The 17,730-nt window shown below is 36.2% G+C and overlaps 1 protein-coding gene across 3 annotated transcripts in view; it reads left to right on the top strand.

Moving 5' to 3' along the window:
• The window catches only part of LOC117158183 (nephrin), a 543,755-nt gene that overhangs the window by 461,499 nt on the left and 64,526 nt on the right, over positions 1 to 17,730 (top strand). For all 3 annotated transcript variants that reach the window (XM_033336832.2, XM_033336831.2, XM_076624251.1), the window contains 5 exons: positions 301 to 504; positions 2,530 to 2,681; positions 3,990 to 4,134; positions 12,463 to 12,593; positions 17,285 to 17,444. In XM_033336832.2, the coding sequence (XP_033192723.1) occupies positions 301 to 504; positions 2,530 to 2,681; positions 3,990 to 4,134; positions 12,463 to 12,593; positions 17,285 to 17,444 (792 nt within the window). The remainder of the gene's footprint in view (positions 1 to 300; positions 505 to 2,529; positions 2,682 to 3,989; positions 4,135 to 12,462; positions 12,594 to 17,284; positions 17,445 to 17,730) is intronic.

The following is a 17,730-nucleotide window of genomic DNA, read 5'->3' as shown; positions in this document are numbered from 1 at the left end:
ACCATATACCTCTAAATAACTGTGGTCGCTGGAACATGCACGTATCAGCAAACTGATTCGATTAGAAGCAAGTTGCGAACGAAACGTAACAGAACGCCAGTTCCAAGATAAAAGGAAAAAGAGAACGAATACTAACAAAGAGAGGATGAAAGAAGGAGGTAAAAAATGGAGAATGTATGGAATTTTTATTGAATCCTTTTTTTACGCGTTCGATGAAAGATACGAGTAAAGCGAGGCACGAAGCGTGGCAAACGAAAGCACCGTTTTCGGACGTCGTTCATTCTGTTTCGTTCCGAACAGGTCGGCCACAACCACGTGTGACATGGTGGCAAGAAAATGCTCTCCTCGACGACACTTACGAAACCGTCGGCACTAAGAGAGTACGGAACGTGCTGCGATTAGAAAAGCTGGGTCGCGAACACCTCGGCGCGATTTTGACCTGCCAGGCGTCCAACAACAACATGGTCACTCCTATTTCCAGCTCTGTCACGCTCAATATGAATCGTAAGTAATTTTGATACATCATTAAAAGTCATGATGCTGATTAGAGTATAGAATAGTAAAAGATAAAAAGATTTATCAGAAGCGTGCAAATATTCTTCATTCTGAAATACGAGGATTCTCCAGAAAGTATAACGCGTTTACGTATAGAAACCATATAGAACGATGGAGCGCACTTTAGATCACCTAGCTTCATTCATGTATTAACATAAGTCATATTTAGTATGAAGTAGTTTTATTTGCGTAGCCCGTACCGAGCACGAAGTAAGCCTGCACTTGGCAACCTCCTCGGGTTATCTTGTCAGCATTTGACCATAAAACACAACACTATCCCCACGAGTCCAACACCCGACAGCCGAGAGCGGGGGCCTCAAACCCCCGCGACTGATCTCGGCCCCCGTAATACCAATCTAGATCATTAGCGGAACTGTCGTAACTAACACTACGGCCTTCTCACTATCACTTGAGGCCCGTGTAAGCTCCGTCACTGGTAATACTGGTAGGAACTCACGTAAGCGAAACTCGATAAAGGTCGAGACCTTGGTCCTGGGACGTTCCCCGACGGTCCCTCCGTTGTAGCTCGGGTCCGTGGGTTCGCCGTACCCAAATGACACACGTAAGCGGGATACAGCCGAGATACAGTATGTGGTCAGTATTCCGGCGGTCCTCTCTGCGAGAGCATAAGTCACACTAAATTTTGCGTTCAAATATTTAATATCGCACGTTTAAAATGACAATGTGTCTAAGTGCGAGAATTCAATAGGGACAGAAAAACTGTACGTGATCGTAAGGATTCGTGCTTTTATTACAGAAGAGCTCAAGAACGTCTGCGACTTCATTGCAAATGATACACTATTCGAACGAGTCAGATTACCATTTTTTTTTACAAAACTTAAAAATCTTTTGGCTCGATAACACTTCATAAGAAACAATCATTTAAAGGACTGTGTAAGACGATAAGTGTTCAAATAGGGCTGTTGGTTGTACTGAAAAATAACATAGTATATATACTAAAGTTACAAATACAAAAAATTTCTTAAAATGCATTTGTATTATTGTTATTTCAAGACAGTGTTACTTTCTCGACGACCCTCGTATATGTAAAATATATAAAATACATGTTCATCATTAGAAATCTTAATACTGATTGAAGTACAGAATAAAAAATAAAAGGATATGCCAGTGCTATGATTCCTGATATAAAGTCAAAAATAATTCTTATATGTACCCATTAAGGTAGATTGAAAAAATCAAAATTATGTAACTATTTTCTAGTAGTGAAGAAAAACTTGACTCTACTCTTCTAGATTAAGTATGCAAAATTTGGTTTCTGTCAAATGAATTTTTTAGAAGGAACATTTGAAAATTTGTCGTATCTAGTTTCCTAATTACGTGACATTTCAATTCCACTTATTTCCCTGCCATTTCACTTCTAAAACTTGATACAACGATACAAAGAAACAAGATTGGACATGATACAACAAAATACAACAATCTACGCCAAGAGTAAATAATTCACCTCTATGAATGTATACAATAACACGCGCCATTCATAGTGCCAGAACAAATAAAAGCAGGAACCGTAAACCTGAAAACACACATTTCCATCCACCACCCACGCAAAATCCAATCTCCTAAAAAGAAAGCAAAACACTACAAAAAGAACATCCACTACACTTATTACTTCGCCACAGCAAACAGAATTGCGAGCGAAAGTCAATTTCGTCATCGAATCAACTTCTGGTAGAGAAAAAAAAGTAGAATAGTGTTTAAACTGCTCTTAATGAAACCGAGATTCGATCCTGCTTCTCCATCAGAAGACAAATGTTAAACAAATAATTGAACAACGGAGGCTGCTAAAACCGTGTTCCATATTGGAAACTTTCGCAAAATAGTTTCCATTAACCATGGAACCATTCGAAATGATTACTCAAACACTCGACAGGTTCCATAAACGCGGCGGAATCTTGCCTGCAACTGATAGTTCTTTCGAGCAAAGAGGGCTAATGGATGGTACGCGTGTTTCAGTGAAACCATTATGGGTCCGCATGCAAGGAGAGAATCGTCCATTTAGCGCAGGCACCACGTACGAGATCGGCTGTGAGATAGTTGGAGCGAGACCAAATCCGAAGATCACGTGGTCGAAAGGAAGTTTGATGCTGAGGAACGCCAGACAGACGGTAAAATTAACATTTTCAAGGTGTAATAAAATGTAGAAAATAATTATAGTGAAAAGGGAGAGAAAGAAAGAAAGATAAATAGAGAGAGAGCACGAGTATGTAAATATTAAATTCATTATTGTATCATCATCTAACGATACTAATCTCGTCAATGGTTACAAAACATCATAGTTGTACTTCAAAAATAATTAAACACTTGTAGGAAATTTTTATAAATACATTATGTATATTATACGAAATATTTTAGAAAATTACTATAATGGAACGCAACATCTACCAACATGTATCAACATATAACATGTATCATGATTATATTGGAAAAGTTTGAAATAAATCTGAAAATTTGCATAGAAGCTGCAACGTACTTAGTGCATGTATATATTTCACAGAAACAGAGACGACGAAAGATTTGAAGCAATCAATTGTTCATTACATTAATAAACCTTAATATTCTTTGACATTTATTATATGCTTAAGACGACTATCATGCCATATACTAATTTTTTTCTAAATATGTGTGCGCAGTAAATATTTTATGATTTCTATCTACATTTTCACATTGTTTCAAATTTTATCAATACAATCATGACAGTCGTATTTCATTACGGTACTAGTGAAATTTCAAAGTGTTTTACATAACATATTACATTACATAACAATATATAAATACAAATTTCCTACGGTAGCTGTTCGAATACTTTCACGAGTCATTGTAAATATACAATGCCACCCAAAACCTAACAAACACTACTTTCGCTATCTTCGAATCATCCGACCCGAGCAATATTTCTCTCTTATAAAAATTCCCATTATACCATCACCTAAAACGTTAAACACAAAAGGAGATCCACGAAGACGTCCGATGCAACAGATTCAGGCTTCCAGATTCGAGGCCGAAGGATTTAATTACACTATGAAAAAAACATGCTCTCGTGTTCAAGAAGCTCGTCGTAATTTCTTTCTCTCTCTCTCTCTCTCTCTCTCTATATGTGTGTGTGTGTGTGTGTGTGTGTAAGTCTGTTCCGTAACTAATATTTTGCAAGCGGCCGCGCAATTTCACCGCGAAAAGCAATCGTGCTAAGTCTCTAGCCTTTGTTCTCTTTTTCACACACACACACACACACTTTCTCTCTCTCATTCTTTTTTGCACTTTCGTTCCCTGGGGGTTCGACTTCCGGCGGCCGTCAGCTTCAACTTCCCTAAATCAGCTTCGCGGCCAGCGTTTGTTTTTTCTAGCGTGGATATAGCTCAACGATCAGGCAGACCAGTTCGGTAAACTGTTTTAAATTCATGAAAGCCATCCCACAGATGAGCCCCGACTCCAACGTCACCACCAGCATTCTCACGTTCGTACCGACTATCGAGGACGCTGGCAAGTTCCTCTCCTGCCACGGCAGCGTGCCGGATATCCCGGATTCCGAGATGGAGGACGGATGGAAGCTCGATATACACCGTGAGTGTGTTTTCATTGAAATTTCATAGTGACGATCTACGGGGAGTGGAGGTAAACGTCTCTCGGCGATATTTTCTTCCACGACAGGTGGTGGTCACACACCTACCATGAAAAATAGAGAACAAGTAACAAGACAGTTTCGATCAGCTGATTTTCAGAGATAGGTGTTGTGTGTGTTTTTTGGGCTTTGAATGGAATATTTTCTGTTTGGTTGCGGCGAAAATAGAATTTTTAAAGTAGAAAGGGATCTGTCGTGCTGCGTCAATCACTATCGTGCCAAATAATAATTCTCTTTAACCCCCCTTGCATTAACTATTATGCTTCTTGTATTTGCAAAATTCCAACATATAAAGTCAACTAATATTTACTAAATTAAATTGTATAAAGACGTAAGAAGAATTAATCTTATAAAAACAGATAGACTGTATATTTTTTCGATTCAAATCAAAATATTCGTCTTCATATTTATTAAATTGCCTACTTGATACTATAAACATAACTAAACAAATTAAACTTTTTTAAATTATATTCCTAGCTCATCAATTACATCGATAACTAAGAAAATCAACATTTTTAATTATGTCTAGAAAAATATAATTTTGCGTAAATATTCACAGTCCATCAATGAAACATAAAATACTAAAATACTTTCAGGACACCTAATTATAAGCCTGATCCTAATTTCCCTAATCTCAATTCAACGCTCCAAAAATAGCAAAACAGAATCAAAGGAAAGCAAGCGTTGATTACGTAAAATTGTGGAACGGGAGAGAAGAGACGGGAAAATTTGTCAACAGTGTCGAGGACAGATCTAGAAATCTGTCTGATTGGTTTTCCGACGGGGAAAAATTTGGAAATGCTTCAATCGGGTTTTCGTAATGTCTAGTCTACGAGGAAACACGGCCATATAGCTGTCCAATAAAAATGAAATATGGTTGATGAGCGATTTATTGCGTCGCGTCGTGGAACGTAATTTAATTCGCCTAATCGATAGAGCAACGCATTGACGACCGATTGTTTCGAGTGGTGAAAACAGCTTCTCTGAAGTTTGTCTCGTCGACAACAAACCAGGAACTCTAATGCGAAACGCGTGTCGTCATGGCCATCTATTCTTCCAGTCAACTTTCCATGGTACGTAGTTTACTTGGATTAATTAAAAATTTTAATTAATTCTTTCGAGGCTTCGCAGACTGCGCCAACTGAAAAGTTCAAGCCAGAGAACGATGATAACGTTGCAGTATGCAGGAACGGTAACACGATAGTAAAACGTGAGAGCTTTTGAAAATTATTAACCTTAGAATGTACAGTATGATATATAATATTTCGTAGTCGGGAAATGAAAGAAATGTAATCCGTTATTGTATAGGTAAAATAATAGAATGAAATATAATAATTGTGAGGAAACTGAATAATATATGTAATATCGTGATGTAATATGTTTACAAAGAGTGGACAATAGAGATGTTAATCAGACAGAAAAAGACGATTGTTGATTAACTTGAACTATTCATACCAAACGTACAGAAAACAGCGCAATCCACACTCTCTCGGCAACGCCACTCGCAAACTCTGTCTCCGTTCGACTCACACTCTGCTCCTCGACTCGCACACTCTGTTTCTCGACTCGCACTCTGCTCCTCGACTGACCCTCTCTGGCCGTTGTCCCATTCTATTGCCTTTTTCCTAGGCCCACCGCACACGTGTTCTGCAGACGCTCGTAGCCAGGGTCACGTAGGTCTTTTCCACGAAACTATGCACTTGAAAAGACCGATGACACATTGATGGGCCCGACGGCGCCTCGGCTCTCGCGACATTGTTCATAGTTCGCCTGATATTTCTTAGGCCTTTCGTCCACGATACTACATATACGTAATATCAAGTTTCGGTGATAATGTTTATAAGTCATGTCAAATGTCAAAGATTGAGATTAAAAGTTTCGATAATGCAAATTGAAAATATCGAACATTCTTAACCCCTTAACCTACAACTACGGGCATGGCCCGTAGTACGATGATCGGGCCAAACGTAAATATTACGGGCATAGCCCGTAGTACGATGATCGGGCCAAATATAATATATATTATAATATATAATAGCTTGTTTACGTTTTGGGCCCAAAATTCTTGAACGTAAATCATACATTAAGGGGTTAAAATTTGTAATCTGTGATTCAATGTTTTTTACATAATCGCTTTTAATACTCGAAGCAGATATTTCACGAATAAAGAAGTTACAACAGTAACAATAACAATAAAAGATAGTAAGCGGAATATCTGTCTTTCGAGAAAATTGAGATTACAACTTTCAATCATTCGAATTGAAAATTTCACCCATTTTTGAAATTTTTAATCTCTAATTAAACAGTTTTTATTAGTGATCGCTTTTAACATACACGAAGTAGAACAAAGAAATCAACAATGATAATAAAAGGAATATCTAGAAAACAGAATATCTGTAGTATTTTCCAACGTTCTTCTCACCATTTTTATTGACAATGCACGAGTTCTATTGTTTTGCTATCCATCCTATTACCACGGTAAAGAGTGCTTCGAATCTCAAGCAGTTAGATTGCCACGATCGATGCATTCTCTCGCATTCGAGTCTTCCGTTTTTAGACATTTCTTTCGCTCATGCAGCCTTGTTCTGCATTGAGTAGTCATCCTTCTGTAAATTTCCGCTCCACTAACACCCACACCACTTAAGAACCTGATGACAGCACACGATTCCCCCGATGTGCAATCTTACAGTGGAACAAGTTTCTTGGCAACCAACCAGAACACATTATAAACAAAACATAAACGCTCAGACCAGAAGCATATCGATGCCAAATATTTAAAAGAATATTTTCAATGTACTATTCGGACCATTTATTTCGATTCCTTCTCGTTTCTTTTCTATTTTAATCCACGAATAGTCTAGAAAGTCTACAGAATAGTCTACAGAAAGAACAATTTGATATTTCTCTGGGGCAGGTAAATATTAATATCTGCCGATTCAGAAAATTTTTAATTAATAAAAGCAAACTACCGAAGCGCAAAAGCAAACTACCGAAGCGTCCTGTTTTGCGACCAAGTTTTCAGGACAGAAAAAAAAGCTCTGCTCCCCAGCGGCTTAAACCCAAAAATTGTATCATACAACGAAAAATGTAAAGCGCCGACACATAATACAGCATGGCTACGTCGTACCGCCGCGTATCGGTACCTTTGCCTAACATACCATTACAAAAATTCACCGTTTATTGTGAATATGTACCTAAAACTGTATTCTTGGACTCAATAAACTTTAAATCTCCCTCAAAAAAATGACGGCAGCGCAGTGGTTAGCGCTTTAGGTTACGAACGTTCGGAACCCGGGTTCAAATCCCGGCGACTGGAGTCCGATTTTTATTCCACGCATCTAAATTAGAAGAAAAATAGCAGATCCCATCAGCAACATCTACATAGCCAGCATCTACAATTATATCACGGTCAACACCTACACCTCACGCTTCTCAGTTGGTTGGCAAATGTCAATCTAATTAATCGATGATAGTACAGAATGTTTTGAATGTTCTATAGATCTTTCAATTCAAAATTGTGTCAGCTCATATTATTTTAATTAAAAAGCAAATGATTATTGCAAAATTATATTCTATTAAAAAGTAAAATATAATATCGCGTCTTTGATTGAAAAAAGCGAAATTTTTACTAATCCGTCGAACGACAAATATCCCCCATCTACTTGACACGATTCGTGCTCCTTATTTCCTTTGCCACCCTCTCTAAGCACCCGTAAACGCGCCTTTTAGCGCCGAGTCGTCTCAAAGGCCGTCGAAATCGCATTCACCTACCGAAATTAAAAACTCGCGTGTATCATCGGCGTCAGAGAAACGAGCAAAAAGAAGGGGTTGGGGAACTTATTTATCCGTTGAGATTCTGTCAAGTTGGGGCCCGTGTATTGACTTCACACTCGATATTTCGCTCTCGTTATTAGCAAGAAATCCGCTGCTCCCTCGTGACCGTTCGCTCGATATCGTTTCTTCGTCGTTGAAACTCGAGCAAGAACCAATGAATGAACGAACAAAAACAACGAGAAAGCAAAATAAAAAAAAAGACGAAGAGAATAACAAATAAGAACGATAGAGGGGATGAAAGGAAAGGGGTAGCAAGAGAAAGAGAGGGTAAAAATCTGTAAAAGAGCAGCCGTGATAGCGATTTACGACGTTCGCCAACCAGTTCTTGCTTATGATTTCATTCGACCTCGGTTCTCGTAATGCGAGTCCACTGAACAAATCCGTTCATTCCGCCGCAAGATCTCGCGCCTGCAATAACGAGTAAATTTTTCCTTATTCCTTCCCGCCAGCTGAAACCACCTCCCCGTCTCGCTGAAATTACCGACTGGCGCGATTATCGATGGAAAAAGAGAGTGGTTCAAGGAGAAAAGAGGAGATGATGGATTTCGTAGGTAAATGAGCAAAAAAGAGGAAAGAAACTGGGAAAAAGCAGGATGGAGGAGAAAATATGTTAAAGCTTGATGTGAGGCGTGGTTTATGAGTTAGAAACCATTGCCATTTTTGCTATAGTACTACAATTTAGAGTATTTAATGTCGAATTATTTTATTGGAAATCTCATGGTTTCTAAAATTTATTTTCATTGTGAAATATCGAAAATATCATATCGTTGGAAATTTCTATTTTTCTTTTCTTTTTTTTTTTTATACCTGCGGGCAGAATTCAGAGATTAAATAGCACACTGCTTAATTAAACATGAGAATTCAGAATTTAAATAATACACTGCTTGGTTACACATCAGAATTCACAGCATAGAATACATAGAGTTTAGAAACAAATATAGTAGCACAACAAGTGTAACTAAACAACCATTGTTAGCAATCGCAAGCATTCATCATTCTACGCGATTCTAAATTCAAGCTCGATCCTAAGTCAATAACTGGTCGGTTCTTTGTGTGAATTGACCAGTACACCACGTGCAAATTTGATCAAACCCAAAGTCACGATGTATACATGAAGATCATAATATGAAGACTACACAAGTAGGAAATGATAAGCGAAGTTTCTAACATTTCACTGGAAAACAAAGTTTTAAAATTTAGTACGTTGTCAATCAGTCTTTCGGACCTAATCATACTCGTCAAAATTTTCAAAATACTAATCTTCATCGTATTAGAATATCGAAGATACTAAAATACTGCTTAATACCGTATGATGTTATTATATTGAAAATATTAAAATCGTGTTGTAGAAATATCGTGTTGTATGGAGGTTGTCTATACATCATATTAAAATCCTTCTTACAATCATAAATTAACATTAAAGCAAAAAGATTCAACAAAAATATACTCGTCATAATACATAATATACTCCTCCTTTGATAACTCCTTTTTGCATAATATAGAGCACGAAAAAAAAAATCGAGAGAAATAGCAAGTAGAAAGAGAATATGAGAATAGAAAATAGAAAGAAGAGCAAGAGCAGTCACGAAGGAAGGTGCAAAGAAAATCTGATGGGAAGAACGAATGGAACGAACTTCTAAACTTATGGGATAGAGCAATAGGTGGATAGAGAAAGGAAAAACGAGTTTTATACGGGGAGAAAGAAGGTTTTGGACGAAAACGAAAGGAAAGAAATCGAGAAAACGAGAGAATCTTGAGCCATGGATGGGCATGTACCATTAATTTCCGCGAAGCTGAACTGATCCTTGTTTTCTTCTTTTTCTCCCTCTTTGTTTCACGTTCGTGTCTTCTTACTTCCACCTTGTTCGCTGTCTAGTCGAGGAAAACTTTTATATTGGACAGCGGAATCACGGTGTTAATCTCCAGGAATGGTGGTAGGAATAGCGAGTTTGCATAACGACCGGTTCGTTATGAGATCGGTTTAAGAAGTTATCGCGAAATCTACAGGCGTGTTCCATGCGTCCTGCTGGAATAAAAAGATTTTATCGTACGAAGTCATCCACTCGATTCTGTCGCGCAAACGATTATTTGAAGCGTAATTCTAGACCCGTGAGAACTACTCAAGGATGGTTTTTGCAAATGATTCAGTCAACATCTGTGAGAATAGCACTATAAATAGAAATACAGAAAAGAAAATAAGGATTGCAAACACTATCTTTTAATATTTACCTTGGAATTTGTTTAACTCCTTTTAATTTCATTTGTTGTGAAACACATTTCTATGCAAATATTCAGTTAAATATTCCATACGTGCATCGGTGAAACCCAAAAATTTATACGCAAAATATAAAATATATATTTTTAAATAATATGTGGAGTATGTCAAATATGTATGCATGTATGAGTATCAGAAATGTGAAGAAGCGATGAAAGTTGTTTGACTTCATGGAGGAAAGTTAATAAGATATTTCTATTTTTTTTACACTCTTATCTAAGGAGATTTCAATGCCGATGTAACTTCTTTAAATGAAATATACAATATACACTTTTTCTATATACCATTTCCTATATATCGTTCGATGCATTTTTTAATTCTCTACAAAAAGGTATTGGGATATTATGGACGAAAAATGACTAGTTTAAAAGATACTTTGACTTTAATCTTGTGCAGCTTATCGTAAGAAAGACAAGGAAAGATAATGCAGTGCGTTTATGTTTATATTTTTCAACGCAATGCTGTATAAAAAGAATGTATAATTCCATTTTAGGAAGTTACATTGGCATTTAATCTATCTAAATAATAATGTAAAAAAAGATCGAGAGATCTTATTAAGTTTCCCCCATGAAATCAAAGAACTTTCATCCGAAACATTTTTTGGCACTCCTGGTGCTTACAAAAATAATCACATGTACACATTTAAAACGAACGTACTCTATATTTATGTGTAAATGTTACAACGTTTATACGTAATATTGTATGTGACCATATGAATATATTTTCTATTGAATCTGTAAATTTCATGTTGCGCCTAATTTACGGATAATTAGTGTATAGATTTTGTTAAGGAAGTATCGATCGAATCGTGGCATAGAAACATCAATTCCTTGGAAGAGTGTGTTGTTGTCGAAAAAACATTGTGCGATGATACAGGAAAACATTGGACCAGTTTGATATATTGTATCTTCCTGATCTCAGATCGCCTGGAGGCTGGAGCCAAGAAAGGATTAACAGCGACAATTGATTTTGTTGTTATCAGAGCAGACAATATTGCGTTAAATACAAGTGGGAATTTAACCTACTTGTGTTGAAAATTATGGATAGTAAATAGATGTTTGGTGTGTAAACAGGGTTTATCATGCAAGCTTATATTGCTGCAAGCAAACTGATTGCTTACCCCATAAACTATACCATATACCGGTAAGTACGCGTACACTCGAGAGAAATATACTCCTCTTTAGTATTTTATAAATTAATAAAAATAATTAATAAAATAAAAATAATGTTATTTTCTAACGATAGTGATTGACGATTATAATTCTTATAACTGAAACTCTTTTCATACACATTTAATATTATATATACTCATTATAAACGATTATACACATATTATTATACTTGTACAATGCTTGCAATTGCTAATTATCTCTTCGAAATATACAGGGTGGTTGGTAACTGGTGGTACAAGCGGAAAGGGGGTAATTCTACGCGAAAAAAGAAGTAGAAAATATGCAATAAAAATTTTTCGTTTTAGGCTTTGTTTTCGAGAAAATCGACTTTGAATTTTCGCTCGGTACGCATGCGGTACGTTATAACGGATCTCACTGTAGATCGTTGTCTCGATGGAAAAATTTAAAAAAAAATTAAAAAAAATTTTTATCCTATATTTTCGACTTCTTTTTTCACGTAGAATCGCCCCCTTTCCGCTTGTACCACCAATTACCAAACATCCTGTATATAATCCTCTTATTATAATATTCCCACAATGTTGGACCATTTCTTTATACGTTCATTTGAGTTCTAAAAGAGGAAACAATCTCCTCTTCTCGTATCTTTCAGTGCACGGAAGTTAACGCCATATTTAACAATACTCCTAAGCAAAACGTAATTATATATTTTAATTACAGACAACAACAACAATCTAATAACGAACACAACTCCCAACACAAACATGCACCACACTTTTCAATATCCCAAAAATGAACTTGCAGCATCTCCATCAACCATACCTAAAATACAGATCCTATTTTCCACCTATTTATGATCCAACTCAGCAGCAAACTCCACGCATAAACAAAACAATCCTATTTCTTGCCTATCGCTCTAACTACTTACTTACACTGCATCCAAGGCGCAAAACGTACTCGCGCGCTGGGTGCAGTTGCCCGAAACAAAACATTGTACCATTTCTTACACAACGACATGGTTAAACTTTCAGACGAACCGGTGGTTATGCTCGAGCTTGGGAGCAATCTGAACTTGAGCGCAATCCGCGAGGGTATCGACGTTTATTTCGAGTGCAACATCAAGTCGAATCCGTGGGTTTACAAAGTCTCCTGGCGGCACAACGTAAGTTCAAACCAACCATAATCGCACCCCTTTTCATCTATTAAGTCACCTGATACATTAAAATAAATTAAAATTATTAAAACATCGAATGAAAATAAATTTCAAAATACAAACGCAACGATCTCTTTTACTATACTAAGAAGTCGAAAACAGCAAATCTTGAAATATGTCATTGTTCCTACAAATGGAAAATACACTACCGGCTAAAAACTTGGAATTATCATGTTACGTAGATCTCGACAGACAGAATCACAAAAAGAATCGGTTTATACTTCCGCAATCTTAGAAAACTCTTTGATAGAGTAAAACTCCGTTCGTATGAGTTAGTGAAGGAAGAAATAATTTATATGATTGCAATTCATGTAATAGGAGCCCATTGATTCTCCTCCCACACCTATGATTTTTTATTCATATAATAAAAGTTCACGTTCGAATAAGTAAATTCAACCAACGAGAGTTCATTCGATCAGACATTCACTGGATTCGACTAAATGGAGTTCATATGAACGCGTAATCTGCTATAAGTAATCGTATACAATTGAAAATTAAACTAAGTAAACGATAATATTCTTGATAATATGATTGATAAATGTTTCAAATTTATATTAAAATCAACAAGTAATTCAATGTAGAAGAACAATTGAAGAAGTGTCGACTCCAAATCGTTGATCGATAGTATATGTTCTATGTAAGACGACGACGACGACGACGACGACGACGACGACGACGACGACGACGATGGGAACGGGAGCGATGGAACGCTCGCTAACAGCCGGATAACGAAATTGCGTGGCAGTTCCGGAATCGATAATTTAGAAGCAAGCCTTAATCGAAAGACGAGATAAGGGGGACGGGTTAGCGCAGCTGTGACGCGAAGTTTCTGTTTAAAATTTACATGCTGATACGGGCCGATCGGGAACCAATGTGTAAGCGTTCTTTGAACTAATAGCCAACGTTCCGCATCGGTAAGAAATTTATCGGCGAGCTTCGGGAACCGTTGACGTAACCCTAAGCGCTTCAAGCTTCTCCTTAAATGGAGTGAAGTCTGACGGAGATCATCGTTAATAGGAAGTTCACAGGGGGGAACCGCGGCAAGTGATGTGCACCGATTTTCTTGGGACTTTGATGTTACGCCAGGCGTTAGATGGTTTGGCTTTAGATTGATAGACCAAGTTCCTGGAGAAATATCTTAAATTTCAAATTTCTCAAGTTTGGCATGTCATGCTACCTTTAGGGTGATACGCGAAGGAATCTTGTTTCATCTATTTTAAGATACATATTATATTATCGTTAAGGAATGAAAGATGATTAATAATTAAAGATAATAGACATAAATTAAATAAAGAATAGTAATGATTAGAATTCATTTCCAGAGTCAAATGAATTTTTTCTTTTTTTACATTTTTCTTCTTTGGTTTTAAGTTGTGTTTGAATTCGATCTTTGTAACTAACAAGTACATGATAGATATATGTAAATATAGATTAAAGATGATAGGTTATTAGCAAGAAGAAATTAAAATTTATTTGTCGATTTAAAGAAAATTCTTCCCTTTTGTAGCTAATAAAATTGTTTTCTGTATTACTTGAATTCAACTTTTGTATTATTCATTGTATCAAACGAACCTTAAGTAATTACATGGCTGAAACTAGTAACAAATTAATAATAAAAGCTATTGAAATAAGTGGCAATGCCATCCCACTTTATTCGCCAATTACTTCGCTTAAGCAGAATCGCAGAATTAACAGAAACAAAAATAGAACGATGTAGCTTTCATTTCGACGTAGAATTTACTGCACAAATTTTGTAGTATAGAAAGCATAGAATAAATAAGCTTTCTACATAAATTAGTAGGTACCTTATAACACGCATTACTATTTATATTAATTATCAAGTTTGTAAAGAGAGATTATATCGACTAATTACAAATATAAATTCGTGCATACCAAATAAACTTTGTACATACATTAACTAATAATCCATAACTCTACACTAATTATCAGAAATTTGACAGAGATTGCATAGATTAATTACAAATACCAATTTCTACAAAATAAATATGCTTTCTATGTAAATTAACCAACAACTATATTACTATATTATTTACCTCGATTATCAAGAAATATTAATCGAAACGTCGCTATTGCAATATAAGATCTATATGGCTAGAAACTTTTCCATGCATAATGTATATAATTAAATGATCCAACAAATAAAATATTTTATTTACTATTTAACAAAATTTCATGAATTTCGGTGCGTAATTGTACGTGGCTGCGTGGTAATACTTCGTAAATCTATTGAAACTACTATGAACAAAATGACAAAATCAAAATTAAAAGATTAGTCACTCTCTTGGTCGTTTATTCAATAAAATATTTGATCTGTCATGTAACAAAGCTGTATTAATATCGGTACATAATTATACGTGGTTCTGTGATAAAACTTCATCAGGCTATTGGAAGTTCTACGAATGAAATAACTGAGGGAAGTCAATTGTTGTTCGCGACCGATCCGATGAACCAACGATGTGGGACGTGATTGGTATTGAGCTATGGCAATCACAGCGAGAGATTTGTTTAATCATTAGTTGTACCAATGAACGGGTTTCCTATTCAATATTAATCTGTTTGATATTGACGCGTTCAATCTACCGCGGATCACTGATTGGTTACATAGATGCGATATCCCATTTACGATTAACTCAAAAATATTCTTCCAGCATCTCTTAATTGACAAAATTTCCATTTACTATTAGCTTTCGAAAAATATTCTATTAAGAGAAAAAAAATGTAAAAAAGAACGTAAACCGTTCCTGATTTCTTATGCTTTTCTCGCAAGCCGTCATTATTAATTCCGTTTGCGTTTTAAGGCGAATGCATTCTGACAGTACATCTCACCCGTTCTTTAACGCGCCTTTACGTTTCATAGCCCCAGTCTCTCCAATAAGAGAATCGTATATTTTGCATTACTACGTTCCATTGTGAATATTTTAGCCAGCGAAGTGTAACTTTACTCTTTCGCCAGCGTAGAACAACTCCACAGTCCTTAGACGGAAAGTAGGAAATAATTTCAACTACTTCGTTAATATCATTTTTTCGCACAGTTGTTAAAAAGAAAAAATTTTAATTAACTTCATGACGTTCGATTATTCTTATTTTAACCGTCGAAATAAATAATATATGTATGTGATTACAGTAGAACCTCAATTATCCGACGTGATACGTGAAAATCATAGAAAACATTTTAATAATATTACGTTGTACGTGTATTTAAGTTTGATTAATTATTTAATCAGTTGAAAGTTTGGTTAACCGCTTTCACAATACCTGACTATTTACGCTTTTATACACTTTGTGTTAAAAATTTCATGATAAAAATGAAGTTGTAGTAAAGTTTAGAACATTTCGAATAATACAACCTTAGACAGGACTCTAATAACAGAGACTCCATTGTACTTCGAAGTAAATCTACCTATTCGCAGAATTGATAATTCTTAGCTGCAGTTAGGTCAATTGCGACGAAGGCAAAGCAGACAAGCGACGAGGGCTTCGGGGTTTTCAGTTATAGGGTAACACTGCTGCGTGCGGATCTGGACCAGCTCAAATTATATTCCTACTTGTACTTACACTTCTATATTAAAATATCTTTTCTACCTTACAATTTATCCACGCGTTTCTCTGTTTATACATCTAATAACCTCAACAATCTGCTTAACGCTTTTGTCGAAAGTTCTAAACTTTAACAACTGACAGATTTTACGATTTTATTATATCGTTTCTGTTTACTGCATGCCTCTGTCCCGTAGAGGGATTAGTAAGGTTTATTTTAAACGAATACGAAGGCTCTTCCGTGGTATATTGCATTGTACTGCATTATGTTGATCCGAGTTCCATAAATATTTCTTCGAGCGCCTTTGTCGATTCTTCGTTTGATTCGAGAACGACCACCGGTACGGAAGATCTCCGCCACTGATGCCAATGTGTTTTGAAGAAATTCAAAGGAGATTTCCGACACTCGAAAAAGGAGAACGTAATACATCGGTTGGCACGGTTGAGAAATTGAAAAACTGTCAGCAGCCTTCGCCTTATTTTTTCCCCTCCCTTTCTCTAGTCATCCTTTCTAATTTTTTCGGCAAATTTATGCATGGAATGGTATCTATCGATCTGCACGCGCATCAAGTTCACGTAAAACTATCAATCATCGTGAACGGTTCACTTCGAAATTACCCTCACCGTCTGCCGAAGTGAGCTGGACGAGGAAACAAATACACGTATATGTTGCTCGCGTAACCTCAATTTGCATAAGAAAATCACAGGACAAAAGCATGATGAGCACAGTTTCGTTGATTTCCTGATTTTGATGTTATTTAATAGAACAGAAGAAAAGGACGGTTTTGCTGGACTTTTAAATTTCCCGTAAATTCATAAACATTCCACTCTATCTCCGAAAAGTATACTTCCTCCGATATCTGATCAGATAACATTTCTATTCATAGTCAATTCAGACAATAATTACAATAGGAATGAACTTAGAGAACTATACATAAACTAGATTTCTAGGCAGTGTGCCGTACACGAAACATTTTAACGACCCATCGTCTTTATTGTTCTTCGTCATCGTCGTTTGTCGAAAAGTTAGATGTACTTCCGATCTATGATGGGATATAGTGATCACGATTTTATATCGACAGGGCAATCCGCTGTATCATAATCCAGCGACAGGAACCATAATCAGTAATCAAAGCCTAGTATTGCAAAGCGTAACACGAAGCAGAGCTGGGATCTACACGTGTATTGGCAGCAACCAAGAAGGCGACGGAGAGAGCAATCCTCTGAATCTGGACATCAAATGTGAGTATATTGACAATTCAGCTTGGTAATTCTAACTAACGCAAGATGTAAATAGATATAGGTACAGTTCTCTTATGAAGACTGAAATATTGCATAGAATTTGGAATCGTCGATTTAAATGGTTATAATATACACTTTATACTTGCATTTATTCTAATTATAAATTCGAATATAATTACATGTATTCTAATTACAAAATTACGGATAAATCGAACTAGGAAGAAAATAAAAATAATAAATTCTCAAATTCGTCACGAATGGAATTTTTGTTTACTTACGAAAAAAT

This window comes from Bombus vancouverensis, chromosome 14 (assembly GCF_051014615.1).
Source record: "Bombus vancouverensis nearcticus chromosome 14, iyBomVanc1_principal, whole genome shotgun sequence".
Taxonomy (NCBI): Eukaryota; Metazoa; Arthropoda; class Insecta; order Hymenoptera; family Apidae; genus Bombus; species Bombus vancouverensis.
Note: the sequence above shows the minus strand (reverse complement) of the source record. Positions and strands in the feature narration are given on the sequence as shown.